General features: G+C 42.1%; 1 protein-coding gene across 1 annotated transcript; it reads right to left on the reverse strand.

The window, feature by feature from the left end:
• Positions 1 to 1,927: 1,927 nt before the first annotated feature.
• Positions 1,928 to 20,578, reverse strand: LOC115314381 (gastrula zinc finger protein XlCGF7.1-like). The gene is made up of 3 exons (XM_029973424.2): positions 20,490 to 20,578; positions 16,104 to 16,205; positions 1,928 to 3,723 (listed from the first exon to the last, which is right to left on the reverse strand). The coding sequence occupies exons 2-3, from the start codon at positions 16,129 to 16,131 to the stop codon at positions 2,879 to 2,881; spliced, it is 873 nt and encodes a 290-aa protein (XP_029829284.2). The 5' UTR covers positions 16,132 to 16,205; positions 20,490 to 20,578; the 3' UTR covers positions 1,928 to 2,878.
• Between the last annotated feature and the right edge of the window lie 332 nt (positions 20,579 to 20,910).

The following is a 20,910-nucleotide window of genomic DNA, read 5'->3' on the forward strand; positions in this document are numbered from 1 at the left end:
ATTTCACAATTCGCATTTGAGTTGAGGATTAAAGCTAAGAGGAAGAAGTAGGAAAATCGTTTCATGACCCCTTTAATTTGCGACAGCACACTAGTGCCATTGAACCCCTAGCGTACATTATAATAACTCGATGATCAGAGCTTCAGAGCTTGGTGTTCTGATGTCCCACCGCATCCTCGTCTCCTCCTCTCGCTCAGTTTCTCGGCGCGTAGCTTCGAGAACGCTTTGGAGTCTCATGGACTTTGAGCGTGCACACGTTGCCAATTCACGCCGGAAGACATGGAGCGCATGATGGAGGCTGGGCGTTCAAAAGACAGGCGCCGACGTTCTCATTTTGTCAGTGATCCTATACGTCTTTCTCGCCATAAGCAAATGCAGGGTGGGCCCAACACCTTTCAACTCGGCACAAGCTGCTAACGACAGAGACTGCATCGTCAGACTCTGTATATGCATCTGTTGTCATTTTAAACATGCCCTGTAACCATATACAATCTGCAGTGTTCCTCAATCTAAGAAAACAAACAAGAAACTGCAACTTCAATGACGATGTCTAATCTACAAACTCTGGTGAAGGGAGGCAGGAGCCACAACTACAGCCTTCCAGGAACAAGTGCCTGGTGCAACAAAATATTCCGGTCACATAAGTGAAAGATTGCAATGGCTGAAATGAAGGAACTGTCATTTAACAATTTGCATTTACGAAGATGCCGATGCTGAGGAGTATCAGCCTTCACATGTATTAGACAATACAAAAAAAACATGATGTTACCTCCTGCATAAGCCAGCTGGAGGGCAGGAATGGGGCTATTGTCAGAACAGGTATTAGAAGCCACCACTCTCTGAACTGCTACAGAGATCCCAGCCAGCATCAAGCAGGATGGCAAAGCAAGAACTTTCTAAAGAGCTACTCCGCCTGTGGCAGGTTTGCTTCAGCTAAGGTATGCAATGGCAGACAAAGGAATAACATCACTGCAGACGCTTGACTGTAGACCTTTATCGCTGAGAAACAGTGAAACAAAAGTCTGATTATGTATATTTATCAACTGCAGATTTTGTTCAAGCCGAATGAAAAAGAGTGAAAAGAAAAAAGAAAATAATAGCAATAAAGATATGCTTTCAAATTAAATATACAATACAAAATAAACACACATTAAGCAACAATTCAAAGGACCCTGTAACCAAAGCAAATTCATGGCAGAGTTACTATTCATTGAAACTTGGCTTCACTGACCCTCCTTATTCTAATAAAGAATATAAGAATGTTAGCCATCAGTGAAGTAGAGAAACAAACTATTAACCTGTGTTACACAAAAACAAGCAAGAGGAGTTTTCCAACATACAAGGACACCTACATCTCAAAGTAGTTGTCATATAAACACATCATTGCAAAAAAGGAAGCCGAAAAAACTTACAGTACAAGCATGTTAGTTCTAAATTTTCCACAACTTGCGTGAATGCAGTCCCGAAGGGGCATTACACTGCATTCAGAATGGGTACAATGCTAATTTATAGCAAAACCTGCTGGGCAGTGCGAAGGATATTCAACTAGCGATGTCCCAACCAGTAGCAGGAAATGTTGTGGTGCACACACACACACGCGGCGATTAGCCCCCCATCGAGGAAACTGCTAGAATGAGGTCTTAACACAATACAGGACGGCAAAAGAAAAATTTAGGAAAAAGTTACTTCACACTACTTAAGGTCCGTTCACACACTTGCGTTTCGCTACGACCGACTGAGACAAGACCGGCCGTCAAGCCTCTTGTGACTGCTGCCTACCGGCTGCACATAAATGCAGAAACTCGTAAGCCCTCACAAAAGGCTTAAAAACCGGTTTTTAGCCTATCCGGTCGTAAGCAGTTGCAGGGGTGTCGACGAGCCGTTACTTCAGTACCAAAATCGGCAGCCGCTGAAAGAAACTGCCAAACTTTTTTTTTAATAAACAGAATTAAATTCTGGTTACGCATTAACTTTTGTTACATTCTATCTTCCTCGTAGATAGTAGTATAAAGGGAAACCTATAAAGACATTTTTACAAACATATTAGACCTCACATCTAAGAGCACACCTCGAGCGAGTTCGAGGGAGCTTGGAACAAGAGCTAGAGTATGACCCAATGTACGTTAGGGTGCAGAACACAGAGCAGCTGCTCTGAAAAACATGAAACAATATCTCTTATTTATCGACCCAGCTTGTAGATCACAGTTGGAGATGAATCATTTACTACTAACCAATACATTAGAGTAATGACAAACAGTGGCATTTGGACAAGAGGCTCCAGAGTAAGGCCAAATAGTCTGGCTCTGTGCGCACAGTCTATGCGGCCAACCAAGCTGGAATTCCAATACAAGTTTCTCGGAACTGCTGGCATTTGAAAGGCCCACTTCGTTCAGGCTTTACGCAAATGTTCTTAAGCTTTGTGAACCTCATAGGTTAGCATGTGCCCGATAAGGTAAGATAGCAAATGACAACATCCTGGGACACCGCAGGAATTTGTGAGGCTTATTGTGCATAAAGGCTTCAGTGTGAAAAACTTAAAAAATGAGCAAAGCCTTTGGGATGTTCAACTTGGGTATATGCATACTTCGATTAAAATAGCATAAAGTTCTGCGCATGAGTTAGATGATTACACAGGCGGCATACTTAACTTACGGGTCATCCACAAGGCATTCTGCACGTGTGCATTGTTTCTGGTGGGTAAATTCCTATTCTGAGCAAAGCTTTTAGGAATTCTTTGCCCTTCTAAGGATTTTAAGCACTGTGTGTTTAATTATGATGGATCAGATTACGATTAAGAGAAAAGGCTTTGGGGCACTGCTTGCACTTAAATGGCTTTTCACCTGTGTGCGTTCGATTATAGCTTTGCAGACTGGAATTTTCAGCAAAGGCTTTGGGGCAGTTTGGACTTAAATGGCTTTTCACTAGTGTGCATCCGATTATGATTTTTCAGATAGCAATTATGAGCAAAGGCTTTGGGGCACTGGTTGCACTTAAATGGCTTTTCACCTGTGTGCATTCGATTATGTCTTTTCAGATTGGAATTGAGAGCAAAAGCTTTGGGGCACTGCTTGCACTTAAATGGCTTTTCACCAGTGTGCATTCGACTATGTCTTTTCAAAAAGCAATTTTCAGCAAAGGATTCAGGGCACTGTTTGCACTTAAATGGCTTTTCACCTGTGTGTGTTCGATTATGCCTTTGCAGATGGGAACTCTGAGCAAAGGCTTTGGGGCACTGCTTACACTTAAATGGCTTTTCACCAGTGTGGATTAGATTATGATTTCTCAGACAGAAATTTTGAGCAAAGGATTGGGGGCACTGCTTGCACTTAAATGGCTTTTCCCCTGTGTGCATTCGATTATGACTTTGCAGATTGGATTTTTGAGAAAAGGCTTTGGGGCACTGCTTGCACTTAAATGGCTTTTCACCAGTGTGTGTTCGGTTATGACAGATTAGAAGGGAATTATAAGCAAACTCTTGGGGGCAAAGCTTGCACTTAAATGGCTTCTCTCTCTTGTGCTTTCGAGTGTTGCCGATCATTTGGGACTTAGAGCCAGACATGGGAGGATGCTGGCACTTGGCTTGTTCATCACCATGAGCAGCCAGGTGGCTCACAATTACATGTGGATCTTTGGTGACATAGCTGCAGGAACAGCATACAAACCAGATGTCCTCAACGACTTTCAGGGGGCAGCTGGTCTCCCCCAAATATGCGGATCGATCACCTAGAAGAAAAGACCATATGTATATTGACACAAGGAAATCACAACCAAGATAGCCACTTAGTTTGGAAAAGAGTAGTCATTAATGCATTCTTGATGCTGCTGTACAGTTTAATATTCTGCTGCGCTTTAAAATTCGAGTCACGGAAGCACTCAGATGCAAATGGCACCATTAAGGGAAGTCACTAATCTTGAAAAGAAAAATCCCTAAACAATTCATATATGTGTTTTATTATCTTGATTTCTAAATCATACTTTACATATCTTGTCACTTTGAAAAGGTTTTCTGTTTAGAAATTTTTTTGTCACAAGAAAACGATTTAGCTCACTATAGTCGGTTACAAGTCAAGAAGGTAGAAGCTCCTCCCATAAGCGTGATGCGCCTGCTAGAAATCCATCCGCAGTCGAAAGAATAGTTTCCTGGAAACGCCCCTTGTTCCGCTTCAATGAATAGATAATCTCTACACAGTGATGCCAACTTGTCTCCGACCCCCGCTTTTTAAGAAAGAGACATTTGTATTCATTGGAGAGGAAACCAAGCCCTTGAAAGTGGCCTTTGTATCCATCGGAGGGTGAACCTAACGCCCCAGAGTGTTTGTTTCCATCGGAGGGGGGAATTTCCAATCTTTCTCTTGTGGCTTGCACAACGCTAAGTCAAATTCGAAAGACAAAGCAAATATTCACAACAAGGCAAAACCCTCTCCCGCGTTGTCCACGACGTCACGGCAACGATAGGACGCTATTGGATGCAAAGGTGGTGGAGGGATAATGAATCCCTTTGAGGAACATTTTCCGCTACCTTCTTGACCTGTAACTTACTATAACTTTGGATTATAAATCTGGGTCCAACTACTTTTGGGGGGCTGGATACCTAATTATTCAGGAAGTGGAACAAAAACAATATTTCTGGAGATTGTACAATATGTCATTCTCCAATTGTAAATGACTGATTATGGCAAGTCAGACTGAAAGTCTTCATTGAAGTTATCAGTAAAAGAATTTCAACATGTGATGTGTTCCTGTCCTGCTAATATAAACACCCCACAATATAGACAATTTTGGGGGACCAATCCCTCCTTATGCAACTCTGCCTCGTAAATATCAAAACCCGCAGTGCAGCCTATGGACAGCTTGTTTTGGGAAGAAACTGGTTAAATAAATTCAGGTTTGTCTTATTATTACAGACACATAAGAGTCCACTAATAAAAGAAAAGATTAGTTAAAACCTTGGGTTACAGAGTTCACTGAGAGTTTTACTGTCTGCTGTTGGTGGCACTTCGTTCGAAAGGCATGTGTTATGTTCAGTTGTACGATCTAAATTCTTCCCTCTTTTGTTTGTTCCTTCTTTGCTGGCATCTGTGGCAGCGCCCCCCTTACACCTGCACCGCTGCCGAACGGCACGCGCCAAGAGCGTGCACTGTCTGTCTGTTGGTTTGTTCGTTTCTATTCTTCTCTTTTCTTTCTCTTTCTGCTCAAAAATTAAAACAGTTTTGCAATTTGACTTCGACTCGGCTGGTCGCTTTCTAGGCCGCCTCCACAGCATGACCATGGCACCGAAGAATAACTAAATTTATCCGGGCTTTACACCCAAATGTGCGACATTTCCTTCTGTTATGTTCTTCAGGTTCGTCATCTGTGGCCGCTTTCTAGCTTGTCCGGCCTCTTTCGTCTATGCACATTTAGGGGCAACCATGTTTTGGTTGAAAACCAGTCCGGTAACCGTGGGCACACCTTGCCAAGGCGATAATTCCAGAGGGAGAACTTAGCTGGATCAGGCTAGAGTTCCTGTATAGGTTCCCTACGGAAGCCAGAGTTGCGCGTCTGCTTTCCAAGTGCAGCCGCACCACTATTCACTGAGATACGATCATGTGAGGAGCAGACTCAGATGCTGTGCAGGAAAGTAGATGTTGCACAAGCCCCGGCGTACATTCCCCTACTTCTGAGCACGCTGTGTGCCTCGAACGTGCAGCGCCGCTATTCGCCGAATTCAGTCACATCAGGAGCAGGCTCCAAATGGCATGGAGAAAAGATGCCGCTACGGGAATGAACGCACAACTCTGGCTCCTGCAGGGAGCCTATACAGGAACTCAAGTTCAGGCCAGGACAGGAGTCCTAAAAGAACACTGACACACCCCAAAAATTATTATTGTTTTTCCAGACGATCTATTATGGTTTCAAAAGAGTATCCAATCAATATTTTGTTACAGCATCACATATATTTATTAAAGTAAAAAAAACACAACTGCTCCCAACCGAAACTGGACTCGGAAGGAAGAAGAAATATAAAGGAGGATAAAGTGACCGGAAGTGTGTCCCTTTGATGACCCACAACTTTGATTATCTTTGGTGGTTGTGCCTAAACCATAGAAAATGGCACGTGGCCACTGAGAAGATAGAAAGCGCAACTCAAACCGGCCAGTTCTCGATCGGCGGTTTATGGGCAAAAAGGAAAGAAATTTCGAGCCACAAATTGTATTTTGGCTTGTTAAACTCTCATATGTCATGCACAAATAAAAACCTTGGCAAGCATAAATACCCTATAAGTGTTCCTTTAAGAATAAACACATACAGGGCTAAATTTAAAGATATAGACAAAATGTGCACTATATGTAAAAGGAGGGAAACAAGAGGAAAAAAATTTGACATGATTGTAACATGTAAGGAGTTCAGTGCTGCCTTTCCCAAAAGAGTGACAGAAATACCGAAGGCCCTCAGTTCTGCTGAAAAAGATAGCAGTTTGGATTACAGCAAAGTATATGCACAGAGAGGAGGTTAGAGTGCCGGTGAAAATTATCTAAGGAAAACTGAAGAACAACTAAGTAGCACACTGTAGAATACCGCGCATCCACCCATACTACACTAAGTGCCCATACCCAAATTTGTAAGATCTGAGAAAATATGCAGAGTACATTGAAATGTAAAACTGATGACAGGACAAGTGCCCGTCCCCTATTTTTTTGTGATTATCCCTAAATTTTGAGTGGGCGCTTGCCCGGTATTTTATGGTAGCTGGGGGACAGAAGAAAAATTGGACTCCCTCCCTCATGGCTCTGGCCCAAGGTCTCAACCCTGTACACCAGTAGGTCTGGTGTTGGGGGCCAATAGAAAATTGGCAACTCCCTAATTAAGAAAAAGAGAAGGTGGGTGAATGTTTTTATTTTTTTGCCCTATCACTTGACAGTCATTCCAGCAAACACCCCTTGGCCCGGTGATATTTACAAAAAGCATTAACCTAAAAGGGGCGGAACCACATTCTATATGCTTTTTGGGCTAGGTGGCATATGCTAATGCTCGTTTAAAGGGTACAGCCTTTACGGTCCATTGTTTCATCGATCCACATTTTGACCAAACATGTAAACATGGTATTATATGAACAAGCAAAGGTGACTTCCTGGACCTAAGAGTACTACTTCCAATTGGACCAAACTTTGTGCATGTTTCAATGAGCAAAAATAAGCAGCATGTCTCTGAAGTTTTTTTGGTGGAGAATCAGAAAGGGTATGTTGAAACATTAATACACCATGGATCGGTGAGTGTACATGCATCAGGGGTCTCAAACACGTGTCCTGCAGGCAACCGACCTGCCAGCTCCCGTTCCCATTTCTCCAGAGCTAGTAATGACATACACAATATTTCATTTCGTCGATTCACTTCCGCACGAAACATAGTTCTGCTCTTATAGTTTTAATTTGCCTTGGGTTAATTTTTTTTTCTTTTCAGCTTTTTACCGTATTAATCACCTATATGGCAATCTCTCAACCATTCACACCTTCAGAAAATATCACCATTAAAATACAAATATTTTCTGAGAATGCTGCTAATAAAATTGTGAGGAAAGCAGAAACTGCCATACGAAAATTTATACAACAAAATCCCGTAAGGGCGCCCTCCCCGAGAGATTACTCATCCCGTTTTTCTCGCTAAATATCTGTAGCATAAAAATTCCGAAACATTGTCCACTCCCCGATTCCCGTTAGACTTTAAGCGATGTCCGACGGGAATCGCGCATCAACGGTGCGATCTGCGGAAACAGTGCATACGAAAAGAGAGTTCAAAGCGGGTACCTGCATTTTTGTCTGCGACCTGCGCGCATGATATCGGCTCCCGTAACATGTGAGTTGTTCCCACGTGTATATAGCATCGTGAAATGCAAATGTGCTGCATTCGCAATATCCGTTCCCGAGTTCGTAGCGGATTCCCGTAATTTTGCCCGCAATTTGCACGTGCAATATCGAACGCGCGAGTTGTTTCCGCGTGTATGTTGCATCGTGAAATGCGATTCTGTTGCGTCCGCGATCTGCGGTTTCTGTTTTTGTCACATGCGAGTTTGTAGCGTATTCCCACATTTTTGTCCACGATCTGCACGCGTGATATGGGCTTCTGTGACAGGCAATATTGTAGCGGGTTCCCGCGTCTTTATTGCACCCTGAAACTTGAATCTGCTGCATCCGCGATCTGCGGTATCTGTTTCCGTGAGATGCGAGTTTTCGGCGGGTTTCCGCGAATCCATCGCACCGTGAAATGCAAATCTGCTGCGTCGACCACTTGCGGTATCCCTTCCCGTGACGCAGGAGTTTGTAGCGAATTCCCGCATGTTTATCGCATTGTGAAACGCGAATTTGCCGTGTCCGCGATCTGCGGTATCAGTGCACGCGTCATGTGGTTTGTAGCGGGTGCCCCAGTGCTTATCACTAATTTTTAATAAAGTTTTGCTGCGGCATCCCCAAAGATGTTTTTCACCATTTATCTTTTCATTTTTGGTGGGCATCCTTACGGGATTTCACAGTATATACAGTTGAACCTCAATTTAAAGAAGTCACCGGGACCAACTAATTATTTCGTTAAATCGGGAACTTCGTAAAATCGAGAAAAAGAGACATCGCGCATAAGCTGCGAGAGAAATTCGAATTTGTTCGTGAAATCAAGAAATTCGTAAAATCGAGGTTCAACTGAGAGTGTATATATATTTTTTTAGAAATACTAACTTTGCCTAATTTCGGAGTGAATTGTTCTATTAAAAAATGCCAGCACGTCAGCCGGGCGACCCCATTGTAACTTGTTATCACAACAGGTAATGGCCCAAAGTGGACCTATAAACAAATCAAAGTTCAAGATATCGCTGGCAAAACTGCGAGTTCAAAAGAAGCAGAGAGAATTAAGTTACTTCTTTTTAAAATTTTTCAACCCCCCCCCCCTTCCAATTCCAGCTTACGTTGGCCCTCAATTCTTTGGGGCCGGCTATATGGCCCCCACACTCAAATGAGTTTGAGACCCTTGACCTAGGCTGCATGAGGCCAAGGATAAACACAGTTGCCCATTCGGCCTTTGCGCCGAAAGTTGTGTCCCTATGCGAAAATGCACTGGAAACCCGGCCATTTACATGGGAGGCATTTAACAGAGTTGTAGCAAATCAATTGAGTCTTTTTTAATCATTTGGTGAATGGGAAATAAATGGGTGCACCAGCACATGTTGCTTCCTGAATGGCCTCCGTGTTGTGACTGTGAGTGTTCAAGCTATTCAAATGCTACCACCACCTTTTGAGTGGGCATTCAGCGTGTTGGCCGTTTGTCGAGCAACCTTGTGCCTTGATGTCATCTCCGTCCTGAAGGAGGTTTCTTGCTCGTACTACAACTTCTTTCGCCGTGTCTTTTGGCTCTGCTTCTAGAAATTCCAGCATGCGATTTTGCTTATTTTCATCTTCATTTCATTAATTGATACTGTCAGCCCATTGGGCTATTACAGGAGTGGGTACACAAAAATAAAAAGATGAAAACAACCACTATACAAAAAGAAATTAACCTAGACAGTGGATTGCACAAACTGCTCCTACACTTAAACGCACACAAGAAAAAGCTACAAAACTGAAAGCAGCACAAGTATGAACATTTCACAAGAAAGCAGAAAATTGGTCCGTATTTGTACAATTAAGGCTTTACACGAGTTTCACATTCAACATTACTTATATTTTCTAAAAAGGCGTTAAGGGATGTTGACGAAACAGCAGATTTGAACAGCATATTCAACTCTGATGGTTCTAGGAAAAAAGTGAATTTAAGATTATCATTTCGTACAGATTGATTATGAATGAACATGCGATGGCGATGCCTTGAGGATTCGTTAGTTCTGATTTTGAAGTAAACCGAGTTGTTGATCTTTATACAGTTACGTATAATATGGAAAAGGAATTTCAACCTTTCGTACTCGGTCCTCAAATCCAAAGTTGGGAGGTTTGCGAGTTCACATAGTTTTGTAGGAGAAAAAGCGCTGAATTTTTTTCGAGTTTATGGCAATTGGTTACAGTATGTGGATTCCTCACAATTCTCGCATACTCAATAATCGGTCTTACCAGGGCCGTACAATTCAGGCTTTTTATTTCCGGAGTTGCACTAGTAAGGTTTCGCCTGAGGCACCATAATGCTTTGTTGGCCTTGAGGCAGACTTTATTTATGTGGGTATTCCAACGTAGGTCAGGTGTAAATAATAAACCTAGGTACCTATGCACTTTAACTCTTGCAAGCCCGACGCCGACAATGTGATAGCTGAGTGCTAAAATATTCTTTTTTCTAGATACTGACCTGAAGACTGATTTTTCAATATATAACACCATGTGGCAATTATCACATCAGTGATGATTTTTCTGTAGATTATGATTTAGTTTGTCCTGGTCATCTGGAGTTTCTATCTTATGGTATATCACATAGTCATCTGCAAATAGTTTGATTGGAATGGTTATGTTGTTATGCAGATCATTCATGAATACTACAAACAAAAGTGGGCCCAAAACACTACCCTGGAGAACCCCTAAAGATACCGGTAAAAGGCGACAAACTGTTCCCTAGAAGAAAGGTATGATGAAAACCACTGCGTGATAACCGGATTTTTAAAAATGGCGTTAATGTTTTTAGTAATAGCTTAGAGTGTGACACTTCGTCAAAAAAACGCTTTCGCTAAGTCCAAAAATACTATATCAGTTTCACTGCGACAATTAATTGTATAAGAGAGGTCATGTACAGTTTCGATAAGTTGGGATGTGGTGGAAACTCCTTTCCAAAAGCCATGATGGGATCGGAACAATAATTCATAATCTTCATCTTTCGCGAGTAACTATGCATGATATTTGAGTTCATTTCAAAAGATGCAAGTACAATTTTATGATCCGAAGGGCCCTCGATAGTTTCACAACCGGAAAGAAACGATTTAAAGTGTGTCGATATAAAAATTAGGTCCAAAATTGATGACCTCATTGAACTCATCCTTGTGTGATCAGTTGCAACCTGGGATAGATTGTAGCAAAACGCAAGCTCTATTATTTGGTCAAAGCTAGCTACTTCCATCGATCCAGGAGAAACTGATGACCAATCTACCACTGGTAAGTTGAAATCCCCCACAACTAATATGTTGTCCTCGTGAGATGGATGTAACTTTGAAGCTTTATCATCACCTCAGCTGGCAAATTCAGAAGCCTATACATTCCACCAATACACACAGAGCTATTATTGAGCTCAGCTTTAATCCACAATGCTTCAACGTCACATACCTCATCAAGAGCAGAAAACTGGATGTTATTTTGAATCACACGATAGCAACTCCACCGCCTTTTCCTTCTCTATCCTTTCCTACGATTGTGTGGTTCAGGGGAGTTACTTCAGAGTTGGGGAAATCTTTATGCAGCCACGTTTCTGTAATTACGATGATATCAGGTTCATGTTCCATGATTATGCTTTCAAATACATTAATTTAACTCAAACCATTTCTGGCATTCATGTTCATGACCTTGACGCACACAGATTCTTTACATTTTAGGGTGTGTTCAGATAAGGACGGTGATATTGGTGTCATGCCTATTTTTTGTCTTCAATTAAACCAGTCCACACAACGGGACAGACCTTACTTCTTCAAGATACTTCCTTGTATTCATGAGAAAAATTACATTCTAAAAAAGGTTGAAACAATGATTTTCTCAACTCAAGGAATAAATAATGCTGCTTTCTACACCGTCAACTTTTTTATGTTTAATGCACGCCTACTTCACTGCTAGAATTTGTTCAAGTTAACTTATATGAGCATATATTTAAAGCGAAATAAAATGCCAAACTTGGCTTCTTGACCAAATCTTACATAATGAGTCATTTTTCGGCGAATTTTTAAGTTGCTTAAATTTTATATGCCAAAGCTGAAATTTTTTGTGTCGAGTGTTTATTGCTTCGTCAATTTTTAGCCAATTAATTAGCGTTCCACTGTTGAAAGTATTTTCTGCACTGCGCCCAGAAATTTTGTCAAAATTAAAATGTCAAAATTTTGCGTTTTTGATGCGGCAATTAAAGAAAAGAATAATTCTCGATTTTCTTTCAATTTTACCCGATGGGCCCTTCATGACCAGTAATTACAAATCTGTAAGAAAATGTTGCATTATCTTGTTTTAAAACAAAAAAATAAATGTGTAAACAGGTCATGGTCGCATCAATTACCACTGGGGTACACGAGCCAGGCATGCCAAAGTGTCCGTACTTGGTCATATTAATGCCCTGGCGTCATGAAGCACTCTAGAAACAACACGTGAACTTGTTTTCATCCCTGATATGGCTGATATTGCCAATGAATACCCAACTTTACGGAGCGTCCAATACTTATTAGGGTGTTTGTTATACTTGGCTGGTTAGATGCTCATCGTGCTACCTTTTCAGATTAGTGCTTTAATACAAGTACTTGGCTGACAAAAGATTTGTCATTTTAAGAACCGCTAGGACAGAGTGATATAACAAAAGTCTTTAGCCCGACTGATAAAGGGCGTGGCGTGAACGGAAGGTTAAGCCAGTGGTATATTATTGTAACGCACGACGTAGCTGGACTCCAAGCCGGAGCATATAATTGAAAACGGCGGAGGAAAACAAGTGTTTCTTGATGCAGAGTTGCCGACAGCCCATACGTATGACCAAGGACGATATCATTAAATTTTCAATATTATGTATTCATACTTTTATCAGATGGAGTAGATTTGTACTCTGTTACCTTGAGTATTGGAATACATTTATGTTTGCTAAACAGGTACTTGAAACATTTGTATTTCCTAATAATAAAGTAGTGCTGGACTGAATCGGCCAATCTTCAGATTCGGCAAACTTCGGCAAAACAAGAACTTTTGAAGGAAAGTTCGGTGAAAATTCAGCAAATGTCTGCACATGTGCGAGAACGCGACGAGGCCGTGGACTGCAAATCGACGCCATGCAGTCGTGCAGTTACCGTCGTGCAGTGCACGGTGGTGCGGTGTAGTACAACCAGCGGTTACGGCAAGGTGTGGAGTAGGCAACACTGTAACTGTGAGTTTGTGAGCGAGTGTGGTTCTCTCCAATATTTTCTGCCTCAAGTATAGAAGATTGACCAGCAATTTGTGCAGTCCACTGCGCAAGTGACAAATGATGCGGTACATTCTGGATAACGTGATTTTCATTTGACATTTCCAGTGATGCAACGAGGTAGTTGAAACATTGGCCGACAATTACTTTAAAGCACTCCTCGCAATTATAACAATTCTGTTTTTGGCTCAGAAGTAGTGTGTGCCAAAAACAAAATATTATTGCTTTTTCAATTAGCGTTATTTCGCGATCTTCCTGTATCTGCATAAAACTAAACGCAGAACTACAATGCTCGACGTTGCACATCAGACCATTCCTAACTCTCCCTATCTTCCTAAACGTCCGTGTGTGTCCTAACACCAGAAACTGGGATCAAAGCTTAAGAACGAGACGTTGCGAATATGGGAAGCACACTTTCATGCAAAGCTGGCGTCAAGTTACTCTCAAATCGAAAAATATGCACATTTACAATAATATTATCATCTCTTCTGGGGAAGGCTCAGCAACTGTAGCATTTGTTTTTGTGCACAAAACAGTGACTCCCAGAGAAAGCAAGAACGCAGAGTTATTGCCTTAATTTTAACAACGTAGACACACATGCAGCCTTGTGCTGATAATGCCTCAAAACCGAAATTCTCCTAGCGTGATTTGTGACTGCGCTAGCCAACTTCTACCCAACCTCGTCAATCTCGTTGTAACGCCACTTCTGCAAGGAGTCACTAAAACTGTCAGAAAACACAAAACGACACCGCTACAATTATCTTGTAGAATATCACCTTATTTAGTAATAACCGTTTTCTTAGCATATAACTTAAGAAAAAACTCAATAAAACCTTTTTTCGCCAGAAAAACTAAATATCAACGTTAAGTCTGGTAACAATGTATTTTTGCCGAATCGCAAGATTCGGTGCCAAATTTTCGATTTGGCAAAAGTTTGGCCCATCACTATAATAAAGACTGTAGTCAGTAAGTATTGAGCTTTATTTCACTAACAAAAAATATATATATATGCCAAATGTTTCATTTTGTACAGTATTTTGTCACTTTCCCCAGACTAGACGATAAGTGAACAGGTGCCAGCAGGCTCTCATGTACCTTTAAATACCGTAAAGTCCTGAAAGAAGGCCCAATCAAAATGAAGACAAATAGTGAAAAGTATGGGTAAAGCCATGTTACAGGATGCAACAGCAAAATTTTATATAAAAAAAAACTTGTGATAAAAAGGAAAGGGGGGGCTCTACAAGTTACAAAAAAAAGAAACTGTGACTTCAAATATTCCTATTTTTCCCGTGCAACAGTCCCAGGTTTTAAGCATCATAATCAACTATTACGAGCCTGCCTGCACACTCCCGACTTTTCATTAATGATACCACAGACGGCAGACATGGCAAATTTGCGTTCCACGGTGCAATAAGCGCGCGAGAATTCGCCATGAACTCCCCTGTTGTGGGTATGACAGCAGAAAGCGGACGCAGCGCATTCGCTCTTCACCATGCGATTAATACATGCAAGAATTCACTACAAACTCGGGTGTCATAGTAATCGACATAACGCGCACAAATCACAAAAAGAAACAAGAAAAACAATGCGAGAATCAGTTAGAAATTTGCATGTTGCAGACTGCAGACCCTGCAGATTCGCATATCACGGTGCAATAAGCACGTGGAAACCCGTGGTGAACATGCTTGTCACACGCACCAATACCGCAGATCGCGCAGTTCGTGTGTTCGTCTATGTTTTGGAAATTTTATGTTACGGATATTCAGCCCAAAAGGCGGGATGGGTGGTTTCTCGTGGGCGGGTGTTCATAGGAGAATTCACGGTATACGCAATTTGATGCGTGCATGTTTTCGTACTGTGAAAGAAAAAAAAGTAAATGACAAATTGTTGTTTTAGTACTTTTGACAAAGCCACCTATGCATGGACCATTTTCGGAGAATAAAAAATCCACATGCCGTTGTTGGCCGAGCTGTGGCACTGACGGCACAAACCAACGTGCCCAGACAAGTGCTTCGAAGGCACTGGTACGGGAAACGGAAAAAAGCACACGACTTTTATTGTGTGTTGATACTCGTCGAAATACGGTATATATTGGAACAACAATAAAAGCGTTTACTTTTCTTCGCGTTCGAAACGGACGACTTGAACAACCAACTCGCGCAGTGTTGGCCCTCGGGCTGCTTACGCTAGACGGACTGTTTATTAACCTGGTCCAGAATAAATCATGGTCGTTCCCACTAGATGAAAATAGGCACTTGGCACCTGTTTTAAACAAACGAGAATAACCTGCTTCGACGTTGACACGACCACATCAATATGTAACAATAATAAAAAAATAAAAATACTCTTTTGGCTAGTTTTGGCGCAACATGTGCGCTTGGGAGCAGGATGGCGCGGCGACAGTATATTGGCGCAAAATGGTGCAAGTGGTACAGCACTTCCACCCCTGCTGATGTAGAGAACAGCATACCACCATTCTAGCGCTTCAACACCTTAGCGCGAAAACTGTTTGTTAGCACGACTACACATGCCACGGTTTCAAGCTTTGGTAAGATGTCCTGCTACAAATATCACAATACCAATAAACCACAACAAAAAAAACAGGCTTTGCCGCGCATTAACCAAACGGCGCATGAAGCGAGCTGACGAGCCAAAGGATCCAAGATGTATGCGGTCTGTCCCAGTCTGTCCTACCCATGACGTCACAGTGGTGATGATGATAGGTCGAGAACCGACCTCTGTAGTTCATGCACACCGCCAATAGGAGCCCAACATATAGCCTGCCCAAAGTCAATTCCCTCTCCTCAAATTCAATATCGCTGCTTGCCTCCCAGAAAAATCTAATCACCCCGCACATTTTCATCTGGGCTCTTAGCTCCCCTGGTGGTGGATCTCAAAATTGGTGTGGACCCGTAGGACTGTGTGGACAGCTGTACAAGAAGCACTGCTCTAGAGCATGACTCTGTTTAGTCTAGACACGGTCACTGTCCTGTTTATTAAGAGCTTAAAAAAAGACTAAGAAAACTCACCACGGCTTGAGGACTGAATTGGTTCCATTTGAATTGCTGCCTAAGGTCAGGTTCATAGGGAGTCTGTAAGGTCAAAAGGGATGCACGGGACCACTTGAGATGCTAGGAACCAAATGCAATGAGCAATGGCAGTAATTAATAACAAAGTGAGCACACCCTCCAAGCACACCAAGCTAGTCAGACACCGACAAGGATAAAAGACAAGAGACACCAAGGATTTGGCCATTTTGAGATAACAATGACGAATGTACGAGGAAATGAAATGCCTCTATGCCTAGTAATGGGTGGTAGCTTGTGCCACCAGACTTAAAGGGGCCCGCAATCCTATTTAAGCATCTAAATTTTTTGCGGTTTTCACACCTCGTGGTTCGGGCAACCTAGCGGGCACGGAGAGAGTAACTAAATATCAGTGCGCCATATTTGAACCGGACGACACGGAAGCCTCCTTCACCTACGGGGCTGCCCCGTGGTATCAAAGGTGCGCGGCATGTTATGACATCGCGACGTCAGTCCTGGCCAGCTCCTGCCTTACGACTGGTCAGAGCCGCTAAAAGATTTTTTTTTTCTTTTGTCGAAATACAAAATATAGGCGGTGCAAACCGTTTCAATTATTTATGAAAGTAGTTCTTGTTCAGTATTTTAGATCAGGTAAGCAACAAAATGCAGTTTATAAAGTACGGACACAAGAAATGACCCGTCGCCATACCCGCCACCAAGCGGTGGAAAGGCGGCGCATATTAGAAAGGAGTAGTGGGATCAGGCACCGACGAGCGGCGACCATAGAAAGGTCCCGATGTACTCAGCAACGGTGTGGTAGTTTGGGCTGAAGGATCCGAGCGGTTCCGAGCGTTCTGAAGGCCTTTGGCGAGCAGGTTTGGTTGCGGTTTGGCCGTTTGGCAGCACGAAATGGCTCCCGTTCCGAACTGATCTTTACCCCACGTTTGCTGTCGTTTGAGGCCAATGAAGTGTCATGCCGAATTAGTGTTTAGTCGCGAGGCAAATGCAATGCGAGCCGCCCTGGCCGCCCGCTTCCTCTAGCCTATCCAGCACATGGTTTAGTGGAGCCCCCTCGAGCCGTCGACATGGAGTGCAGCAGCCATGAGCGCTCACTGAGCTCACTACCCCTCCTCTAGTCCACGGCCACCCAAGCCACGACAAGAGAAGTCACAAAGAAAGTTATTTTTTGCGTGTTCTTGTAATTTTAATTTGCCTATAACTTTTCAAATAAAGCAAAATTCGAGAAAAAAAAAGTTTCACTAAGTTACTACGTTCAGTGCGCTCAGGTTTAGTGCAAATTAAAAACCAGTCAAAAAGTTGTTGCAGGGCCCTTTGAAGTATAAACCGCATGTAAGCAATTTGGCGAGATTAGACAAGCGATGGCAACCCGCACCGCTGTCACTCGGTCAGTAGTGCAACGAGCCAGACCGCATGAATACGACGGGAGCAAGAGACCAAGGTGATGAGCGAAATTTTCTAGAAATTAAAGAACTGAGCGATGCGACGCGAAACAGTGAGAAATCCCAAACGCTGTCCCCCGTCTTGTCGCTCGCTAAATCGCTTACATGTGATTCAGCCTTTAGAGTTTGAAGGTGTCTCAAAACAACCTCTTCATTTTTGCATTGTCAGTCCGACAAAAATACTAGCAGCTAAATGAGTTAGGACTTGAACGATGCAAAATCGAAGATAACTATAAGGCTGGAACCCATTAGGTGTGCCTGTATTAATGCTAAATTTTTTTTTTTAATTCGTTGAATCTTGGAACCTTCAAATCCATCTATTCATGAAAACAGTCATGTTCCTCTTTCCTCAAAAAGTTTAGTGTTGCACTGGGGAAAGCTATATTTTATTATTTAATATAATTGAATTAAATTTTCACAGCTTATAATGCTTGATCTCCTTTATATAAATCTTGTATGAGTTTTGATATGGCTTGTTGCTTATGTTTTGGATGCTCGGAACATGCAGAAAAAAACTTGTTCTTGCACACATGTGGGGCATGGCAACAGACTTGAGAGCCTAGTCAAATAAAAAAAAATTTACTCTTTTTAGAACACCGAGTATAATTAACAAAAACAATACTGTGTGCTAGACCCCCCCCTATCATATTTTAAAATATACAAAAACCGCGAAAACACAATTTTCGAAGGCCTAACAATCGCTTCGTAACATTTTTAAAACAAAAAATATATATTCCAATCAAACCTAGATAGTTGCAATTCATTTAATCTAAAGCATATGCATGTCAAATTTGATGGTATAGGACAATATTAAAAAAAAAAATTGTTGCACACTTTTTGTGAACATGCCCCAGTATTACATAGTAGGAAAAGTGTGTTTGAATGTTACTGCAGATGTGTAGCAATACTCTTCGACAGTGGGAAAAATAATTTTTGTTAATATTTTTTAGTGAGAAATTGAAGCTACGGAAGAATGCAATGGAGCGGAGACACTTTGGCTGAGAGGACGACCATTTGAAGAACCGCGCACAAAATTGGTCAAATTTATGCAGTACTGGGTTGTCAGTTTTTCAAAATGTTTAATTAAAGAATTTCGGGATCATAGCCAGTCCTTATAAAGATCATTAAACGCCATGAAGCCAAAAATCAATTTTTTTGTGAAAGGTTGCCATTTTTTGACCCATATCTCCCCTTAGATAATGAGGAATCATTTATAGTTTGCAATGGAGCGATATATACTTTGGACGATGCTGCATCCGCATCACTGCACAAGGACTGATGACAGTAAGAGAGATGATGTTACAGTGCATTCGTAAATATCAAATGTATGCTCCAAGCTTCATTAACAAGTGTTCAACATTTACAAACCTGAAATGAAAACCACGCAAAACCCGATCATTGCAGCTAGCAATCATATTAACAAACAGCGTATCTCCCGAAACAAATTACAGTCTTCACCGCAGAAATAAATGATGCATTATCAAGCACTCATTATCTGCCCAAGTAGCGGTGACGTGCTTTGGGAACCGCGGATGTATCATAGTGAAAAGGCGGAGAGCTTTCGAAGGAAAGAAGCTACAAAATAGTCCGCTATGTTTTCAAATGTTCGTACCGAGAAGCTTGCTTTTGACTTTCTACCCTTTTCCTTTTGGCCAACCAAACGATATGCGATCAGTAAAGTCCCAATTTAAAATCATTTATCCCAGCCCAAAATTCGTTTCATGGCCCCTTTAAGAACTCCACAAACCGACGTTTCTCGACCCGAAGAAAAAGAGTGCCGCTTTGAGGTTGTGCAATGGCCTTGAGTTGCGCGACTTGGAAAAGGACATAAAGGAAAGCAATGATGGATAAATGGAAGCCTTTTTTACGGCTAAAACCCATAAGGAGGGTTCACTTTTCAGGACAATTGTCACCGAAAGAGGGGCATGGCAGCGGTTGGTCAGCCAATACAATTAACAAGCAATTAACTACCTTGCAACTTAGTGACCCATTTTCGGTGTGAAACTCAGAGGCAGTGGTTGAGTACTTGAATTCTGGTACCCATGCAAATGCGCCGGCGTTCTCTATAGATGTAGTTGATTTTTTTTTACTATGTTCCCTACAAGGGCCTCTTCGTGTCCGTGCATGGGTGTATCAACGACAACGGTGTGGTCAAGTTCCAGAACTTGTTTCTTGGAACTGCTCAGGTTTTACTTTCAGTCAACTTTCCTTCTGTTTGAAGGCCTGTATAAGTTACAAAAAGAAGGAATCTGTATAGACGCATGCCTGGCTGGAGCGCTTGGCAACATTTTTTTGGCAAAGATTAACCAAACCATTGGCGAGAATTTGGGTGCGAGCCCAGTAAGGTATTTCGATTTGTTGACAATTGCCTGGTGGTAACCAACACGCCTGAGGGGGCTTAGAACGATGGCATTGTCAATGCAGTGATGGATGTATTCACGCGACACACTGGGCCCATTTGCTTGAAGCCGGTTAACTTTGATATTTGATATTTTATTGCACTTTGGGTGGGTAGGGACGTGCAGGGTGTGCAGGTGTTACGGAAAGGCTGGCGCCCATGCAGTAGGTATGCCCATAACACCAACCCGACTTTAACCGCAGGGCGGGCGGCGGCGGCTAAAGAGCCTCCCAGTGATACACGCGCCGTCCGACTTTATTTCAGACGGCACTTGTAAGCCCGAGTGCAGTGCCGTCGGACGGCACTGCAGACACAGCCCAATTTTAATCGGTAAGTTTCTTGCTTAAAACCTTAAAACGATCAAGCGAGCGCGCGTTTTCACGGCTTCAGTTAACTCTACTCGTGCGCAAAAGCGCGAAAAGTCGACGTTGAAGCAGTCTCACATGAAGCCACGGCCGTTAGCGGGGCCTTGCGAAGTCTATTTCAAAGTTAGTGCCTCGCTCCTAACGGATTGAGTCTTGGGAACAGTACCTGTTTGTTGAGTAGTGGTCATCGAACGTAAAACCGGTTAAAACTGTGTAAAACAAACTTCACGTCCACACGTGTCCGTTGTTGTTGTTGCTCAGTGTTGCCAGACGGAGAAAAAAAAAGTCAGCAGATTGATCCCCAAAAAGTCAGTAGATTTGCACAAAAATCAGTAGATTCTGCGAAATCTGTGTTTTGCCATGTTTTGCTATTTCCATTAAACCACACTTCGAAGAAATAGTATAGAGTAACAAATAACATGGTAATAAACACCAATAAAAATGAAAAAAAAAACCATTTCATAAATAATTTTTTTTTTTTTTTTTTTTTTTTTATGGAGGACAAAGTAAAGTAGCACCGTGAATGTTTTTTTTATTATTTCTTTTTTTTTTATCAGCATTGTGTTGCGATTTCGAGGATTATTCTT

The sequence above is a fragment of the Ixodes scapularis genome, unplaced genomic scaffold (genome assembly GCF_016920785.2).
Source record: "Ixodes scapularis isolate PalLabHiFi unplaced genomic scaffold, ASM1692078v2 PGA_scaffold6__148_contigs__length_123643588, whole genome shotgun sequence".
Taxonomy (NCBI): domain Eukaryota; kingdom Metazoa; phylum Arthropoda; class Arachnida; order Ixodida; family Ixodidae; genus Ixodes; species Ixodes scapularis.